At 41.8% G+C, this 18,035-nt stretch overlaps 1 protein-coding gene across 3 annotated transcripts in view; it reads left to right on the forward strand.

Moving 5' to 3' along the window:
* The window catches only part of LOC126094533 (zinc transporter 1), a 679,313-nt gene that overhangs the window by 625,836 nt on the left and 35,442 nt on the right, over positions 1 to 18,035 (forward strand). For all 3 annotated transcript variants that reach the window (XM_049908954.1, XM_049908955.1, XM_049908956.1), the window contains 2 exons: positions 14,046 to 14,171; positions 14,254 to 14,432. In XM_049908954.1, the coding sequence (XP_049764911.1) occupies positions 14,046 to 14,171; positions 14,254 to 14,432 (305 nt within the window). The remainder of the gene's footprint in view (positions 1 to 14,045; positions 14,172 to 14,253; positions 14,433 to 18,035) is intronic.

Here is an 18,035-nt window from a genome sequence, read left to right on the forward strand (position 1 = left end):
AATGCCCAACGGGCGTGTGCTACGTTTGCTCGCACATCAGTGGCAGACAAATTGCGCGAGAATCGGGAATCTCAAAACCGTCGGTGTTGAGAATGCTACATCAACACAGATTGCACCCGTACCATATTTCTATGCACCAGGAATTGCATGGCGATGACTTTGAACGTCGTGTACAGTTCTGCCACTGGGCACAAGAGAAATTACGGGACGATGACAGATTTTTTGCACGCGTTGTATTTAGGGACGAAGCGTCATTCACCAACAGCGGTAACGTAAACCGGCATAATATGCACTATTTGGCGACAGAAAATCCATGATGGTTGCGACAAATGGAACATCAGCGATCTTGGCGGGTTAATGTATGGTGCGGCATTATGGGAGGAAGGATAATTGGCCCCCATTTTATCGATGGCAATCTAAATGGTGCAATGTATGCTGATTTCCTACGTGATGTTCTACCGATGTTACTATAAGATGTTTCACTGCATGACAGAATGGCGATGTACTTCCAACATGATGGATGCCTGGTACATAGCTCACGTGCGGTTGAAGCGGTATTGAATAGCATATTTCATGACAGGTGGATTGGTCATTGAAGCACCATACCATGGCCCGCACGTTCACTGGATCTGACGTCCCCAGATTTCTTCTGTGGGGAAAGTTGAAGGATATTTGCTATCGTGATCCACCGACAACGCCTGACAACATGCGTCAGCGCATTGTCAGTGCATGTGCGAACATTACTGAAGGCGAACTACTCGCTACTGATAGGAATGTCATTATACGTATTGTCAAATGCATTTATGTTGACGGACATCATTTTGAGCATTTATTGCCTTAATGTGGTATTTACAGGTAATCACGCAGTAACAGCATGCATTCTCAGAAATGATAAGTTCACAGAGGTAAATGTATCACACTGGAACAACCGAAATAAAATTTTCAAACGTACCTACGTTATGTATTTTAATTTTAAAAAACCTACCTGTTACCAACTGTTCGTCTAAAATTGTGAGCCATATTTTTGTGACTGTTACAGCGCCATCTATCACAAAGCGAAAAAAGTGGTCCAACTAAAACATTCTTATTTCTTTACATACTACACGAATATGTAATAAAAATGGGGGTTACTATTTAAAAAAACGCAGTTGATATCCGTTTGACCTAGCGGGCCAACCATAGCGCCATCCGGTTTCCCCCTTCAAGCTAGACAAGTTTCATTCTTTGTAGTTTTTTCGTTTGACGCTTATTTCGCGAGATATTTGGCCCGGTCACGATCAGTTGACCACCCTGTATATCAACTACTTGTTTGTGCCTGACGTAGTTAGTATCATGGCAGGGTGGGTGAAACATCATCATCACAAGAACTTTGTAGTTGGTGACTGGTCCTGTGAAGATGCAAATGAAGACCTGAAGAAGAACAAGAAGAATGGAATTTCCTTCCTGATAATATACGAGCAATTATTGTAGATCCATTCAATTTTGGGAAGACTAATCTCCTCATGACTCTGCTAACACATGTAGATGGAGTCCGATTTGAACATGTTTGTGTATTCTCGAAAACACTGTTTCAACCCAAGTATCAGCTATTGCATGAGATATTGCACGGTGTAGATGGTGTTACATACACGACATTTAGTGAAAGCAGTGATATCCCCCCAACTGAAATAGCAAAGCCAAACACTGTCTTCATATTTGACGATGTTGCTGTGGAAAACAAACACCAAATTCGAAAATATTTCTGTTGCGGTCGTCATGTGGGTGCTGATGTATTTTATCTAAGTCAAAAATATTCCAGAATCCCAAAACAGTTGGTTAAGGATAACACAAACCTCATTATAGCCTTCAAACAAGACAACCTGAATTTAAAACACATTTACCAGGTACATGTCGGAACAGACATATCGTTAAATGATTTTGTAAAGATATGTGCAGATTGCTGAAATCATTCACAGTATGGGTTTCTCGTTATTGATAAAACAAGAAAACTGAGTGACGGTAGGTACAGGCGAAACTTTCAAGAGTTTCTTCATATATAGCACGGTAAGAGAGGTTGGTACATCAGTCTACGCTACACCATGGACAAATTCGCGCGTATGTCTTTCTCTCAACCCGAGAGGATGGGTGTACAGACAGAACAACATTCGCCTGTACATGGATGCGAAAATTCAGGCTATTGCTCATGAAGTTGCAGGTATGCGCAGGGAATTATAGACGTATTATCAGACTCTTCTGAGAATGGTGAATGCATTAAATGAGCTAGTTAATCAAGTCAGTAAGAAAGTAGCTAACTTAACTGAAAAGGTCGAGGCTATTGGGGGGAAAATAGACGTAGACTTCCTTGTTGTTGAGAAGGGCGATCAGGATCGTAGTAAGAGCAGGAAGAAAATGACCGGATATATGAAGCCTCACGCTGGGGAGATGTCTGATTAGTATACACCGAGATGTCGACGAAGCAGAAAGTGATTCAGGCGCGTAAAGCAGTTCGTGAGATATTGCGGCTGCTGAGGTTAGGGCATATGGATCGACAGCAAACACTGAGAGAGACCTTTAAGCCGGTTACTGAATCTCTCGGAAGAGCTCTCAGCAAAAACAAAAACATACGATAATGAGGTTGTTGTCATTGATGAATACATTATTCGTCACACCCCTGGTCAGAAAGACGGAACATTCGGCATTAGCAGGGGAAGACCGTCCATGTTGGGTACGCATCCTACAACTGTAACTGATGACACAGATTGGTGATAGACGGTTTGAGAGAACACCCGCCTTAATGAACCTTATTTTCCTATGACCTGCCAAAAAACCTATAAATTATTCAGTTAATGATAGGAAAACGTGCCGTGAAATAGTGTACATGACTAGTGTACACAATATCACGAAAAGCCTGAGCAACAATAAATATAAAACCATTATAAAACCAATACTTGAAGGCGAAAACAAAAACAACAACAACAACAACAACAACAACAACAACAACAGCGGCGGCAGCGGTCATAGTATTGACATTGAGCATAAAGCAGTGAACAATCGAATCCCTCAGTATTATTACGACCCCAACCAACTAATAGATAGACTGTGGGTGCTCATGGCATCAACTACTGCAGGTAATACAGCTCATTCGAATGAGGTTGTTTCAATAATCTCGGAGCTTGGAGAGAGAGATAACATCGAATAAGTATGGAGACAGTAGTTCCAGAACTGCACAAACCAGCACGCAAAACATACCCTCGCAGACATGTTATGACTTGGGGCAAGCTGGTCTTGTAGATATGAGGGAATATCCATATCAGCATAATGGATTCAAATGTATTTTAAGGTTACTGATACAACTCCAAATTTGCCTGGGCATTGCCTGTCAAAACAAAAACGGGTCGAAATGTCGCGGATGTTTTTGGGCGTTTGCTACAGACAGGAACGAATCAATTCCTAGACAACCTCCAAACCGATCACGGTGGGGAGTTCTACAATAGGTATTTCAAGACCGTGATGCAGTGCTACGGAATACGTCACTACTCAACATTCACTCACCTGAAGGCAAGTATCGTGGAGCGTCTGAACAGAACAATAAAAGGTCGAATGTGGATGCGTTTTAACCTTCGCAGCTCATACAAATGGACAGATATCCTCCCAGAAATAATTTCTCAGTATAATCGAACTAAACATAGCACAATAAAAATGAGACCAATCGATTCTCGTGATAATGGACTCATGGATACGGTGTACTATTGCATTAAGATGCTGGATCCACGCAAACAGAAATTTAATGTAGGTGATTTGGTGTGTATCTCAAAACACAAGACAGCATTTGAGCAATCATACCTACCGAACTGGTCAACTGAGATATTTACAGTTTCAAAGGTGCAACGAACGAATCCTAGAACTTATATATTGAAGGATAATAAAGGTGAAGAAACTGCAGGCTGCTTCTACACCGAGAAGTTGCAGAAAAGCTCAGAACCGGATGTTTTTCTCGTGGAGAGAGTTATAAGACGTCGGGGAAGTAAAGCACTAGTCAAATGGGTTGTTTTTCCTGCTACACAAAACAGTTGGATTGATGCCGGCGATTTGCTATATAGTGCATAGTCCACAACCACCACGGTAGCATAACATGCATGATTGGAGACACATTAGAGGAGGTGGTGGTATTCTAGACAAGCTACCAGTGGAATTACACATCCCTGGGTATAACTACTGTGAACCAGTGACAAAGCTTCAGAAATGCTTGGCGTAAGGTGATTAATCTGCTCGACGAAGCGTGTATGGAACACGACATTGCATACGCTGCAAACAAAGATCTATGAAGTCGTCACATTGCAGATAGGATTTTAGCTGATAAGGCTAAGGCGACGCGGAGAAGAAAGGATATTGGTATAGGTCAACGCATCACCTCATTTGCAGTTGATAAAACCATGTGTGGAAAAATTAAGTCGGGTTTAGGAGTGATGAATTTCAAGCGAGCTATGAATGCTGCGCATTGTGCACTAGACAAGGAGAAAGAGGACAAGGACTGTTTGAAGAACTATGTCCTGACAGCGATGTATGCAGCTAAAAACGCATTGAAGCAGAAAGATGTGGGAAGAAGAAGAGGAGAATCGGTTAAAGCACCTGGAGTTCTGTCAGTACCCAAGACATCCGGTGATTTTATTCCGTTTCTCATCCCAGCCCTCTGCACGCTCTCGGCGGTAGGTTCCCTCACTGATGGTGCTGCAGCTATTGCTCGAACGGTCAAGAACGTGCAAAACTCCCAAGCACAGTTACAAGACGCAAGAAGACATAACCACATGATGGAAGCTGCAGCCATTGGAAAAGGACTATACTTGAAACCGTACAGGAAAGGGCTTGGTCTATTCATAACTAAAAAAAAAAAAAATAGCCCATTAGCGGTCCTACCAGATCGACCACTCACAAATACAGATCATCTTAAGTTTGTTAGATATAAACTCAAGATACCAAGGTTCCATGGTGTATTTATGCGGGATACCTCACCGAAGACTATGTGGGAAAACTGGTGAATGCGGTATTGTGAATTTAGATGTTGCTGGTGGCTCCGGCACCCACTGGTTGTCATATGTTATGAAAAATGCGGAAACTGTCTACTATTTCAACTCATTTGGTGACCTGCAACCACCAGAAGAATTACAACGATACTTCACTCACAGAAGACGTGAGCTCTACAATTATCGACGCTATCATGACTTTAATACACACCTATGCATCATGTTTCTCTTGACGTTCACAAAGGAGGAGAAGTAGTTGAGCTTCAGATGCAATGTCATACACTTTGACGTTAAAAGAACGATCATCTGTATTGCGTGCAAATTACTTCTCATCAATTGATTTGAGCGTTGGTGACTGGAGTATTGCTCTGATTGGACTGGAGACGTACAACAGCATCCCAAATATCACTGAGGCTAACAATAAACTGCATCTGGATATAAATGGTGAAATAGATATTGTGGAAATATAACCAGGTGTATATGATATCGACGATTTAAACGAAGTCTTAAAACAGTTTGGAAAAGGTTTTGAACTATGTGCAAACATCCACACACTTAAATCTGAAATAAGAACTGTAAATGCAACGATTGACTTTAACGAGAAAGGTTCAATAGGGCGCCTGCTGAGTTTCACAGAAGGGCAGGTTTTGAAGAAGGATCCAAGTAAAATTTACAAGTCAGAGCAAACTGTGGACATACTCCCCATCAGCACAATCCGCGTCGAGTGTAACATTGCAACTAAGTACTATCTCAACGATAGTCTGATTCACACTATTTACGGGGTATAAGGTTGTTGAGGCCCCTGCCATTGCAATATACCTTCCAGTGACAGCTCAGACATTGGACTATTTGGAGCTGTGTATTGTGGATCAGAATAATCAACTTGTTGACTTTCATGGTGAGGAAATCATTGTACGAGTACATCTAAGGCAGGATGGGTGCACGGTATAAAGCAAGTGCATGCAATCCACAGCATGCCACTTCGCTACCGAACAGCAAAGTGATAACACCTGCGAACTAAGAGTTCCTTAAATCAGTTGGACTGAAGCCGTGCAGTGATGTCCTCACTCAGTATAACCAGTCCAGTAGAGTATGATGAGAGAATTATATGTCAGGAATACTTATCTCATAAACCTTACGCTTCAACCATGTTTAACAAGAACTATGAAATCAAGATTGTCATCCAGCACCAAGACGCACTTACGCTTCCATGCAAGAGTTTCATATATCTAGGTGGGTCATTCAAGAAAACCAACGGCAGCAATACAGTGCGATCCAAGCTGACACATAACGCTTTAGCATTCCTGTTCCAAGAGATACGCTATGAACTCAGGGGGTCTGAGATCGACCATACACGCAATGTTGGCATAACATCAACCCTTAAAACATATGTCTCGGTATCACCAGCAGATCTGCATAGTTTAGAAAATGCAGGATGGTTCATAGACGATCCAGAGGATAGAATAGTTGCAGAGTACAAGCAATTCACTGCCTGCATACCACTAAAATGCTTATGGGATACTTTGAGGACATGAGACAGATTATTATGAATGCTAAACAGGAACTCATTCTGGTGCAGTGTGCGACAGACAATAACTCCTACGTTTAAGGAGCTCAAGAGGAGAATATGATCACAATCAGCAAGATAATATGGAAAATGCCTCACATGATTGTATCAGATGAGGAGTGTTTGAAGCTTTTAAAAGTCCTTAATTCAGGTACATTTCTGTCATTGACATTTTGCTCATGGGAGATTTTCGAGTACACAGTGTTACCAACTGCGAGCAGACAGACATGGGTTATTAAAACCTCCAGCCATCCAGAGACACCTAGATTCATCATACTTGCGTTTCAGACTGATAGAAGAGGTAATATAGCAAATGATTCCACAGTGTTCGACAATTGCAAGTTAACTAATACCAAAGTCTACCTCAATTCAGAATTCTACCCATAATACAATCTACATTTGCAGTGGAATCAAAATGTATACAGTCAAGCGAATGACATGTATGCAAGGTTTTGCACTTCTTACTATGAAATTGCTGAAGGAGAAGGAGGAGGATGTCTACTCGGTCCGCGTAAGTTCGAAGAGCTTTCACCGATCATCGTAATAGACTGCTCGAAACAGAATGAGATAATTAAATGTGGACCTACAGATGTTTGAATTGAATTTGACTCATCAACAAATTTCCCAGAACACACTGCCGCGTATGCTCTAGTTCTACATGACCGTGTGATCAACTACTGCCCACTCACAGGTGTTGTGCAATGAGCTGTATAAATGAATAGGTACATCATTGCGGATGCTCAGGGTTTCTATGAAAGTGAGTGTAGACAGTTCATATTTAAAGATGTTGCTTTTGTAGTGTACACACAGTATTCTGGAATAATGGAGACATTTTCCGCAAACATTGCATCACTAAGATCTTTCAAGCGAGTGATGTGTACTGAGACACAGAAAAGTGCAAAGTGGTTAACACATTTCTACCATGTAATTCACTGGGAGGATACCCCATAAAGATATGGTCACTGTGCTTTAATTATTTGATCACGTGGACACTATTGTCTATGTGAAGGGGAAGGAGAGGATCTCATGGATGCATCGAATCTTTAAATTTGCTTCCATTCAAGACCTGGAATACTATGGCTGTCCTTCTATCCATCGACTCAAGAACATGTATCAAAAAAGTGCTACTGTACCTGCTTATAAAAATGTAAGTTGGATGAGAAATAAATAATTTTTCTTCCCTAACCTACGTGCTTAGCATGTAAGTTTAATTATGATACTATACCTGCCTCCACCTATACCTGCATTCCACTGGAACTGTCTGACCCACTTACCACAGCCTTTGTGCGCTGTCACCTGGGGAGTAGCAGTACCTGCGCTATTAATAGGTGTTGGCTGTAATATACATAGTCAGCAACAAAGAAGAAAACCAGCAGAAGACATCACTGATTTCGATTTCTAGATATACACTTCTCCCCTCCTTCCCCCCAAATGCCACACCAGCAGCTACATTAAAAAATCAAAAAAACAATGGACAAAGTGTTCTAAACTAATCTAGTTTAAGACTTTATTTTTAAGTAACATTTCTCTATGTATGTATGTATGTATGTATGTATGTATCAACGCTTGAAAATGAACAGAACATGTTCGAAACGCGTTGCATTATGTTAGATTAAGCATAAAATAAAATAAAAAGTGACTGGTAGCAGAAACGTGAAATAGATTGAGGAAGCTACAAAGAGAAATAAAAGGAAAGTTGCTATCTGATGGAAAATCTCTGTCTGGCCAAGTCAGATTGACAGAAAATGAAATAGACTTTCTTCAGAGTTATTATGGACTGGCCATTAGACAAACTGCACCTCCAAATAATATTACAGCAATGATAAAAGCTGTATGGCCCACCTACTTTCATAAGTCGTCCACAGATGACCAACCTGTTCGTGGAATTTGCCCTAAAGGAGCAGATTCTTGGTGTGGTTACCAAAAACCAAAAGAAAGTGGTCAAATATGCCATCATAAGCATTCTCTTCCTGAGACTGTTATGAATGAAATAAAACCAATTTTCAGAGACCTGAGTAACCCTTTTTTGCTTAGTAAATGTCTTCATGGCGGCATTCAGAATGCAAATGAAAGTTTCAACCATTGCATATTGGGAAGATTACCCAAGGATGCTTTTTAGGACTAAACACACTAAAAGTTGGTGTACTATATGAAGTGAGACGTTTCAATGATGGAGTGATAGGAAGGTTGGAAGTCATGAGAAATTTACGCATAAAATGTGGCTTTTATATGGAAGATCAGTTGCTTGCATGTGACAATGGGTGCACGAAGCTGAAAGATTCACTCTTCAAGTTACCAAGAAGCAAGAAGTGCTAAAAGGAATGCCAAGAGGAAATTTGAAAATGAAGAAATGCTGCAGGATGAAGACTATGCTTCAGGAATGTTTTGAGTTTAGTTGTACTCATATCTTCATTCACAATTTCCCACAAGTTGTATTTTTCAGAATTCAGGTACAAATATTTCCTAAAGTTTATAAAGCATTGCTCTAATTTTTTTTGTTACTTGCAATAGTCTATACTTTATGTAGTAGTCCTAAGCTTTAGTGCAGAATCAACTCAATTATAGAAAAAATATTTTAAGTAGGGAAAAAAATTATAAAAATTAAAATGTAAGATGTGATACTTTTTATCCTCGTAATATACATAATAGGTGGAATTAAATAGGTCTAGTACCTCAGCCATCTTCTCATGCATATCCGGTACAAATTTGGTCTCCTTCAAATGTAGAACATAGGATTTGTGGGTTTTATGTAGCGCTGAACTGTAATAACGCACTATTAGGATCAAAACGACATTTATTTCGTTGCTTAATAGAGCACAGTCAAAGAAATGTCACTTCGCGTCAGAGATGCCACAGAGGCACCCTCCCTCAGCGGTGCAGAGCGCAGCAGGGCAGAGCTAGCACATGTGCACAAAAAAATCTCTGTGCCAGCACGACAGGTGGAGGCAGTGTCCGGTGCACGAAGTGTGTGGCTCGAGCACATCATCGTCAGAATCCCGCATGTTAGACAGCTGCACAGGTGGTGGCAAGTTGAAGGGGCCCTCAGCAGCAGTGGCAACAGGCGAGGTGTCGGTGAAGGCAGGTCAGCAGGGAGCAGTGAAAGTGGCTTTGGGAGGGACTATACAGGTTTTAAATGTTGTACCAAAACTGTACTTGGGCAGCTGTTGAGCAAAATCATGGATGTATTGACCCCGTGGTGTAATATGTAGTGCAGGCCACAGTAAGGAGGTTGCAGAGCCACACAAACAGAGTCTTCTTGTAACATGATGAAATTGCACGATTTCAAGTCCTCGTGAACAAACACCTGTGGCATGGTGTGAGTGCGAGGAACAGGCAGGTGAATAAGGGGTCACGTGAGCACGCACTCCTTCGATGAGGGTCAGCAGGTCGGTAGTGTCTGTCGGAGAAGTGTCCTCGACGAATTCGGCAGGCAGGATGAGCGGATCACCATACAGGTCCTCCTTGTGTGCGGAATGGATTCCCAGCAAAACCCACAGCAGAGTCTCAGACCAAAGCCTGCCGTGCTACATGAGTGCAGCTTTTAGAGTTCTGTGCCATTGCTCCACTAGTCCATTGGCCTGCGGATGATATGCAGTCGTGTCAAATTTCACCACGCCGCACAACTCACACAGGCGAGTGCAAAGTGACAACTCGAATAGGTGGCCTTGGACCATGGTAAGTGACAGGGCAACCAAATCTAGCCACCCACATCAAAATGAAAGTGTGAGCAATTGTCTCAGCTGTAATGTCCATCAGGGGTACCGCCTCAACCCAATGGGTGATGCGGTCAATCATCGAAAGCATGTATTTGTATCCCTCGGATGGGGGAAAAGGACCGACAGCGTCAAAGTGCACGTGGTACAGGCGGCCCCTGGGGATGTCGAACTGTCCTAAAGGTGGTTGCACATCCCCGCTCACCTTGCTCCACTGACAAGGGATGCATGCGCGTGACTGAGTGGCAATCGTGCCACACGCCCGACCAGACAAAACATTCGGTTATGAGTCATGTTGTTGCCCACAGTCCAAGGTGGGCAAGATTATGAAACGCTTTGAAAATTCCGCACCAAAGGTAGGAAGGCACCAATAGGCAGGTGAACCGGTAGAAACGTCGCAGATGATAGGAGTTGACAACCTGTGCAGGGCAATAGATTTGACGATGACCAAAGATCCATCGTCAGAGAGCAGACGTTGCGTGTCCGCATCTTCAGCCTGAAGTCACGCCAGTTCCTCTAAGTTCAGTGGGGCAGAGATCATCAAATTGTGGGAGAGCTATTTGGCAACTACGTTTTCCACACCGCAGATGTAACAAGCATCCGAAGAATGTTGGCAAATAAAAAATAAAGTCCATGTACCGGGTGCAGCATGGTGGGAGAACTTTCGCCAGTCTGTGGATCACGTCAATAAGAGGGTTATGGTCCAAATAGATGGTGAAATCGCATCCTTCGACGTCACTCTTGAAATGTTTGACTGCCTCATAAACCACCAGGAGTTCACGGTTGAAGACCGACCATTTACGCTGACTGCTTGTTAGCTTTTTTGAGAAGAAACAGAGCAGCTGCATTGAGTCTGCAGTGTGTTGTTGGAGGACAGTACCTACTGCTGACTCGCAAGCATCAGTAGTGATAGAAATCTGCACCTCGGGTGTAGCCTGCATGATGGCCAATTTCAAATTGTTGAAAGCATCTAGCGTGGACCTAGTCCAGTCCAGTTTACGCTTTCCCACTGTATTTTTACTTGAGAGGGAGTCGGTTAGACCCGACTGGATGGAGACAACACGAGGTGTATGTCGTTGATAAAGACCACCATTCCTAGGAAACGGTGCAGTTGTGTGTAATCCTCGGGGAGAGCCAGAGTCAGGATGTTCGCAGTTCATGAATCAGTAGGGCGGAGGCCGTCAGCTGAGACCGTATGGCCAAGGAAAGTAACAGATGTGGAACAGAGCTGCGATTTATCGCAGTGGATAACCATGCCATTGGCCCCAAGAGCCACACGAACTGCGTCAAGGAAGAGGTAAGTGTGTCATCCAAATAGGCAAAAGCGAAAGGAAGTGATAGCAAAATCGAATCAATGAAACATTGCCACATCTGCGCAGCGTTTTTTAAACCATACGGCGTGAAGCAGTATTCAAAAAGGCCAAAAGGCATAATGATCGCCGTTTTCGGAATGTCCGGCAGGTGCATTGGAATTTGGTGATATGCCTTCGAACAGTCCAAGACAGAAAAGAACTTCGAGCCATGCAGTAACTGCGTGAAATCCTGGATATGAGGAATTGGATAGTCGTCTATAATAGTCCTAACATTAAGGGACCTGTAGTCGCCACACATGTGGAGCGAACCATCTTTCTTAGGCACCAGATGGATGGGAGAGGAGCAGTTGCTGTCCGATGGTTGGAACACACCCGAAGCCAGTAAATCCTGAACTATCTCTTTCGCTCACAACAATTTGGAAACATTAAGATGTCGAGTCTTATGACGTATGGGAGGCCCATCTATGGTGCAGATTCGGTGGCAGGTGCCATTGCCGATTGCCGAGACTACGAGGGGAAGCACGCATGGTGGGGTGCGAGGGGGGGGGGGGGGGGGGCACGGGTGGTGGTGTTGGACTAACCTCAATTTCTGGGACAGCGTGTACGAAGCGTCGTCAGTAGGCATGGTAGCTATGGAAAGCGAGCGATCCCGCGAAGCAGGGACATAAGCGTCCGAGCTGGGCTGGAGTGTCGTGGGCGGAGCCTCGGCCAGAGACGGGAATGGTGGGTGTGGCACAATGGCCACACGATGTGAAGGATCCTGAGAATTGGGGGCAGGAGTGTCCTGCAGGTCCAATTGTATTAGCAAAGAACCAGCAGCAGGAAAGGTGCAGCTAGACACAGGAGTGAAACAGAGCGAAGACACTGTAGGAGAGGGAGGTTGCATTGACAGGAGCAGCTGTGTAGAGAGGCAGTGTAAGGTAATCCATGCACGAGCCAGTTCAGCGGAGGCAGTAGCAATGCGGGAGCGTAGCTCCAGGTTAAGAGTACGTAGTCCGTCGATCTGCTTGCAAATGTCCGATAAATCGGAGAGGCGAACCATAATATCTTCGAGCAGTGAAACACATGAGAGGTTGTGGCCAAGGATGTGAAGAGCTGAGACGTGCTGCACTTGTTCAAGTATGGAATGGTAGAACCAGACACGTGGTGGAGCGTAGCAGCCTGGAGGTCCAGTGAAAGCTCGTAATAGTGTAAAACGTCCAACCCAACCACAGGTTCATCCACGATGGCAACGTGGAAGGCCAAGGAAATGTTATCCCTGGAGACAGATAAAGCAACATCTCGATTGGGGGCCAATGACATCAGGCAAGTAAGAATGTGTGACCCCCACACGTATGAGAGTTCAGAGTACAGTTCTCGAACTGCATCTACACATCGAACTAACTGGAAGGTGACTGCTTAACTGGAGGGTGAAACACAATGTCCTTCACATGATTATCATTCACTATGTCAGTGAGTGGCATGCAATTTCTGGGTGGCGTGCACTGTCTGGGTGGCAGGCCCTGCTGTGTAGTAGCATTTGATGGTGGCCATGTTGGGCCAGCAATGGTTAAGTGGCTGCTGGCATGGCAGGGGCCAGTAAATTGGTCACTTTTAACCAACTGTATACTAAGAACACTATTAAAAACGCAAGGCCAATTGCTAGGGTGCGACTCACTTTCACAAATCGACACTGGAAGATCCATTGTTCTCAAGACAATGTGGGCCGGCACATGGAGTCTGTCACTGATGAAAATAATTCCCGAATGCACAATGTTGAAGTCAGGGTCACCACTGTGGGTTTTTGTGGCGTTGAACCATAACACACTTTTATGATCGAAACAACACTTATTTTGTCACTTAATAGAGTGAATACAGAAAAATGGCTGTCGAACGTAGTGCTAGAACACAAAGAAAAAGAAGCAAAACAAAGAGCAAAGTCAAAGAACTGTCACTTTGTTTCAGAGACACCACAGGTTAAATGGATTTCAATTTGAAGAAGCATTTTGGAAAAAAATTGCATTAATTTCTTTGTAATTTTTAAATAACCCTAAGCAGGTTCAAAAATATTGAAAATACTTCTAATTTGTTTAGAAATTGCTGCATTACCCGATATCAACAAAAAAAATCTGTAAAACATATACATTATAAACAGTGCCTGAAAGAAATAGGTGTTGATTTTTACATACTATTGAGCCAGAAAAGTACCCTGTATCCTTAAATGTGAACCCAATTTAGGTCTCTCCTAATTACATATGTATATTTGGGTTCGTTATGAGTAAGCTTTACTTTTGTTCCATTGCAGTCCTAACAACTGTTAAGAAAACATGTTGTTTTGTCATGATTGTGTTCAAGTTCTGCACACTGCATAGATAATGCTTTCACATCAAATTGTATTTCACCTATTGGTGTGTGAGTGAGTGAGTGAGATCCTGTGGTAATAGGTGGTGCTAACAGACTACTTTTTCTGCAGGTTCCATATTGGTAATAATCTGTGCAGTCATTGTGTACTTCACAGATGTGTATGTAGCCAAGTTTGTGGATCCTGTCTTGTCTATCATCTCGGCAGTGTCCCTTCTAGTGCTAAGTTACCCATACAGTAAGTAAAGGAAGAAACATCTCTTCATATTTCTACACCATATATTAGTGTGCATCTTATTAACTACATTGTACTGTTACAGTGAAGGAGTCAGGACTGATCCTTCTTCAGACAATACCAGATACAATCAACATAGACTCATTCAGAGTAGAGCTCATACGAGAGTTCCCTGACATCATAAATGTGCATGACCTGCATGTGTGGAGACTGACACCAAGCAAGGTGTTTTGCACAGCACATATAATTTTTCTTAATCCAAAGGTGAGAAACTGATATGAATATCATGATTAAGTAACCATTGACATAAAAATTGTTCTAAGATTGAAATTCTTCAAATTTCTCAAGGAATTGTTAGAAAGGTCTTAAATAACATAAGCTAACATTAAATTTGATTCCTTGTGACACAAATAAAAATAATCACTGTTGTGTATATAGGACACTGGGTACTTGCAGTGTTCGAACATGTGAAATGAGAAAGTTATCAGAGTATACAGTATGGCTGTCTGGGTCACTGACTCACTTGAGCATCATTTTCACAACATAACTTCTCAAAGGATATGTGTTTTCAGAGACATCCATCTCACAGTAATGATCCAAATTATATAACAGTAGCCATTACTTCCACACAAAGCCCAAAATTTATAATCAGATCTAATGGGTTTCCCTTTCAGAAACTGCTTCATAGAATGACAGTTATAATACCTAACCATCATTTCATCAAATGAAAAAATTTGCATAAAAAATTTCCCATTTGTGGAAAGTTTTATTCGTAGTGACAGTAAGACTTTGCTCTTGACTCTTCAGTTCCTTTCATTTGCATTTGCTTCATTATTATCTGTGGAATGGAATGATGCTTTTAGTGCAAGGTATTTATTATGTGGTATGAACTTTTTACAAGTGGCACTATCATATCACAGCTTGCTAACAACTAATCTCTCTGGTTGGACAATATGTAGTACCAGATAAAGTTATGAAACCAATAAAATGTTTCAATCATCTACTGAGGTAGAAAAATATGGCTCATTTTCCCAGTTTTTAACTTATTTTTCAAGTTCTTTCATAACTCTTTAGCAATTCAGAAGAAAGAAACTCTTTAGTGGGATACAACATGGTAGATAATTAACAATGTTTTAAAAGTATCATCATCATCATCATTATCATGAAAACCCTATTGGTCATTTTATCAAAATTAGGTGATAACTTAATCGTGTCTGCCTACGTTGTTGTTGTTGTGGTCTTCAGTCCAGAGACTGGTTTGTTGCAGCTCTCCATGCTGCCCTATCCTGTGCAATCTTCTTCATCTCCCAGTACCTACTGCAGCTTACATCCTTCTGAATCTGCTTAGTGTATTCATCTCTTGGTCTCCCCCTACGATTTTTACCCTCCACACTGCCCTCCAATACTAAATTGGTGATCCCTTGATGCCTCAAAATATGCCCTACCAACCAAACCCTTCTTCTAGTCAAGATGCACCACAAATTTCTCTTCTCTCCAATTCTATTCAATACCTCCTCATTAGTTATGTGACCTACCCATCTAATCTTCAGCATTCTTCTGTAGCACCACATTTCAAAAGCTTCTATTCTCTTCTTGTCTAAACTATTTATCGTCCACTTTTCACTTCCATATGTGGCTACACTCCATACGTGGCTACACTCCATACAAATACTTTCAGAAATGATTTACTTTAAGTGTCTCATTTCCTAATGTAATTTCCACAGCATCACCCGATTTAATTCGACTACATTCCATTATCCTCATTTTGCTTTTGTTGATGTTCATCTTATATCCTCCTTTCAAGACACTGTCCATTCCGTTCAGCTGCTCTTCTAGGTCCTTTGCTGTCTCTGACAGAATTACAATGTCATCGGCGAACCTCAAAGTCTTTATTTCTTCTCCATGGGTCTTAATTCCTACTAAAAATTTTTCTTTTATTTCCTTTACTGCTCGCTCAATATACAGATTGAATAACATCGGGGAGAGGCTACAACCCTGTCTCACTCCCTTCCCAACCACTGCTTCCCTTTCATACCCCTCGACTCGTATGACTGCCATCTGGTTTCTGTACAAATTGTAAATAGCCTTTCGCTCCCTGTATTTTACCCCTGCGACCTTCGTAATTTGAAAGAGAGTATTCCAGTCAACATTGTCAAAAGCTTTCTCTAAGTCTACAAATGCTAGAAAAGTAGGTTTGCCTTTCCTTAATCTTTCTTCTAAGATAAGTCGTAAGGTCAGTATTGCCTCACGTGTTCCAATATTTCCACGGAATCCAAACTGATCTTCCCCAAGGTTGGCTTCTACCAGTTTTTCCATTCGTCTGTAAAGTATTCGCGTTAGTATTTTGCAGCTGTGGCTTATTAAACTGATTGTTCGGTAATTTTCACATCTGTCAACACCTGCTTTCTTTGGGATTGGAATTATTATATTCTTCTTGAAGTCTGAGGGAATTTCGCCTCTCTCATACATTTTGCTCATGAGATGGTAGAGTTTTGTTAGGACTGGTTCTCCCAAGGCTGTCAGTAGTTCTAATGGAATGTTGTCTAATCCCAGGGCCTTGTATCGACTCAGGTCTTTCAGTGCTATGTCAAACTCTTCACGCAGTATCATATCTCCTATTTTATCTTCATCTACATTCTCTTCCATTTCTATAATATTGTCCTCAAGAACACCACCCTTGTATAGACCCTCTATATACTCCTTTCACCTTTCTGCTTTCCCTTCTTTGATTGGAACTTGGTTTCCATCTGAGCTCTTGATATTCATGCAAGTGGTTCTCTTTTCTCCAAAGGTCTCTTTAATTTTCCTGTAGGCTGTATCTATCTTACCCCTGGTGATATGCACCTCTACGTCCTTACATTTGTCCTCTAGCCATCCCTGCTTAGCCATTTTGCACTTCCTGTCGATCTCATTTTTGAGATGTTTGTATTCCTTTTTGCCTGCTTCATTTACTGCATTTTTATATTTTCTCCTTTCATCAATTAAATTCAACATCCCTTCTGTTACCCATGGATTTCTACTAGCCCTCATCTTTTTGCCTACTTGATCCTCTGCTACCTTCATTATTTCATCTCTCAAAGCTACCCATTCTTCTTCAACTGTATTTCATTCCCTAATGCTCTCCCTGAAGTCTCTACAATCTCTGGTTCGTTCAGCTTATCCAGGCCCCATCTCCTCAAATTCCTTCCTTTCTGCAGTTTCTTCAGTTTTAATCTACAGTTCATAACCAATAGATTGTGGTCAGAGTCCACATCTGTCCCTGGAAATGTCTTACAATTTAAAACCTGGTTCCTAAATCTCTGTCTTACCATTATCTGATACCTTTTAGTATCTCCAGGGTTTTTCCATGTATACAACCTTCTTTCACGATTCTTAAACCAAGTGTTAACTATGATTAAGTTATACTCTGTGCAAAATTCTACCATGTTTCCTTCTCTTCCTTTTCCTACTATCGAGTTCCAGTCACCCAGGACTATTAAATTTTCATCTCCATCACTATCTGAATAATTTCTTTTATCTCATCATACATTTCATCAATGTCTTCATCATCTGCAGAGCTAGTTGGCATATAAACTTGTACTATTGTGGTAGGTGTGGGCTTCATATCTATCTTGGCCACTATAATGCGTTCACTCTGCTGTTTGTAGTAGCTTACCCGCATTCCTATTTTCCTATTCATTATTAAACCTTCTCCTACATTACTCCTATTTGATTTTGTATTTATAACCCTGTATTCACCTGAACAAAAGTCCTACCACCAAACTTCACTAATTCCCACTATATCTAACTTTAACCTATCCCTTTCCCTTTTTAAATTTTCTAACCTACCTGCCCTATTAAGGGATCTGACATTCCACACTCCTATCC

The sequence above is a fragment of the Schistocerca cancellata genome, chromosome 8 (genome assembly GCF_023864275.1).
Source record: "Schistocerca cancellata isolate TAMUIC-IGC-003103 chromosome 8, iqSchCanc2.1, whole genome shotgun sequence".
In the NCBI taxonomy this organism is placed as follows: Eukaryota; Metazoa; Arthropoda; class Insecta; order Orthoptera; family Acrididae; genus Schistocerca; species Schistocerca cancellata.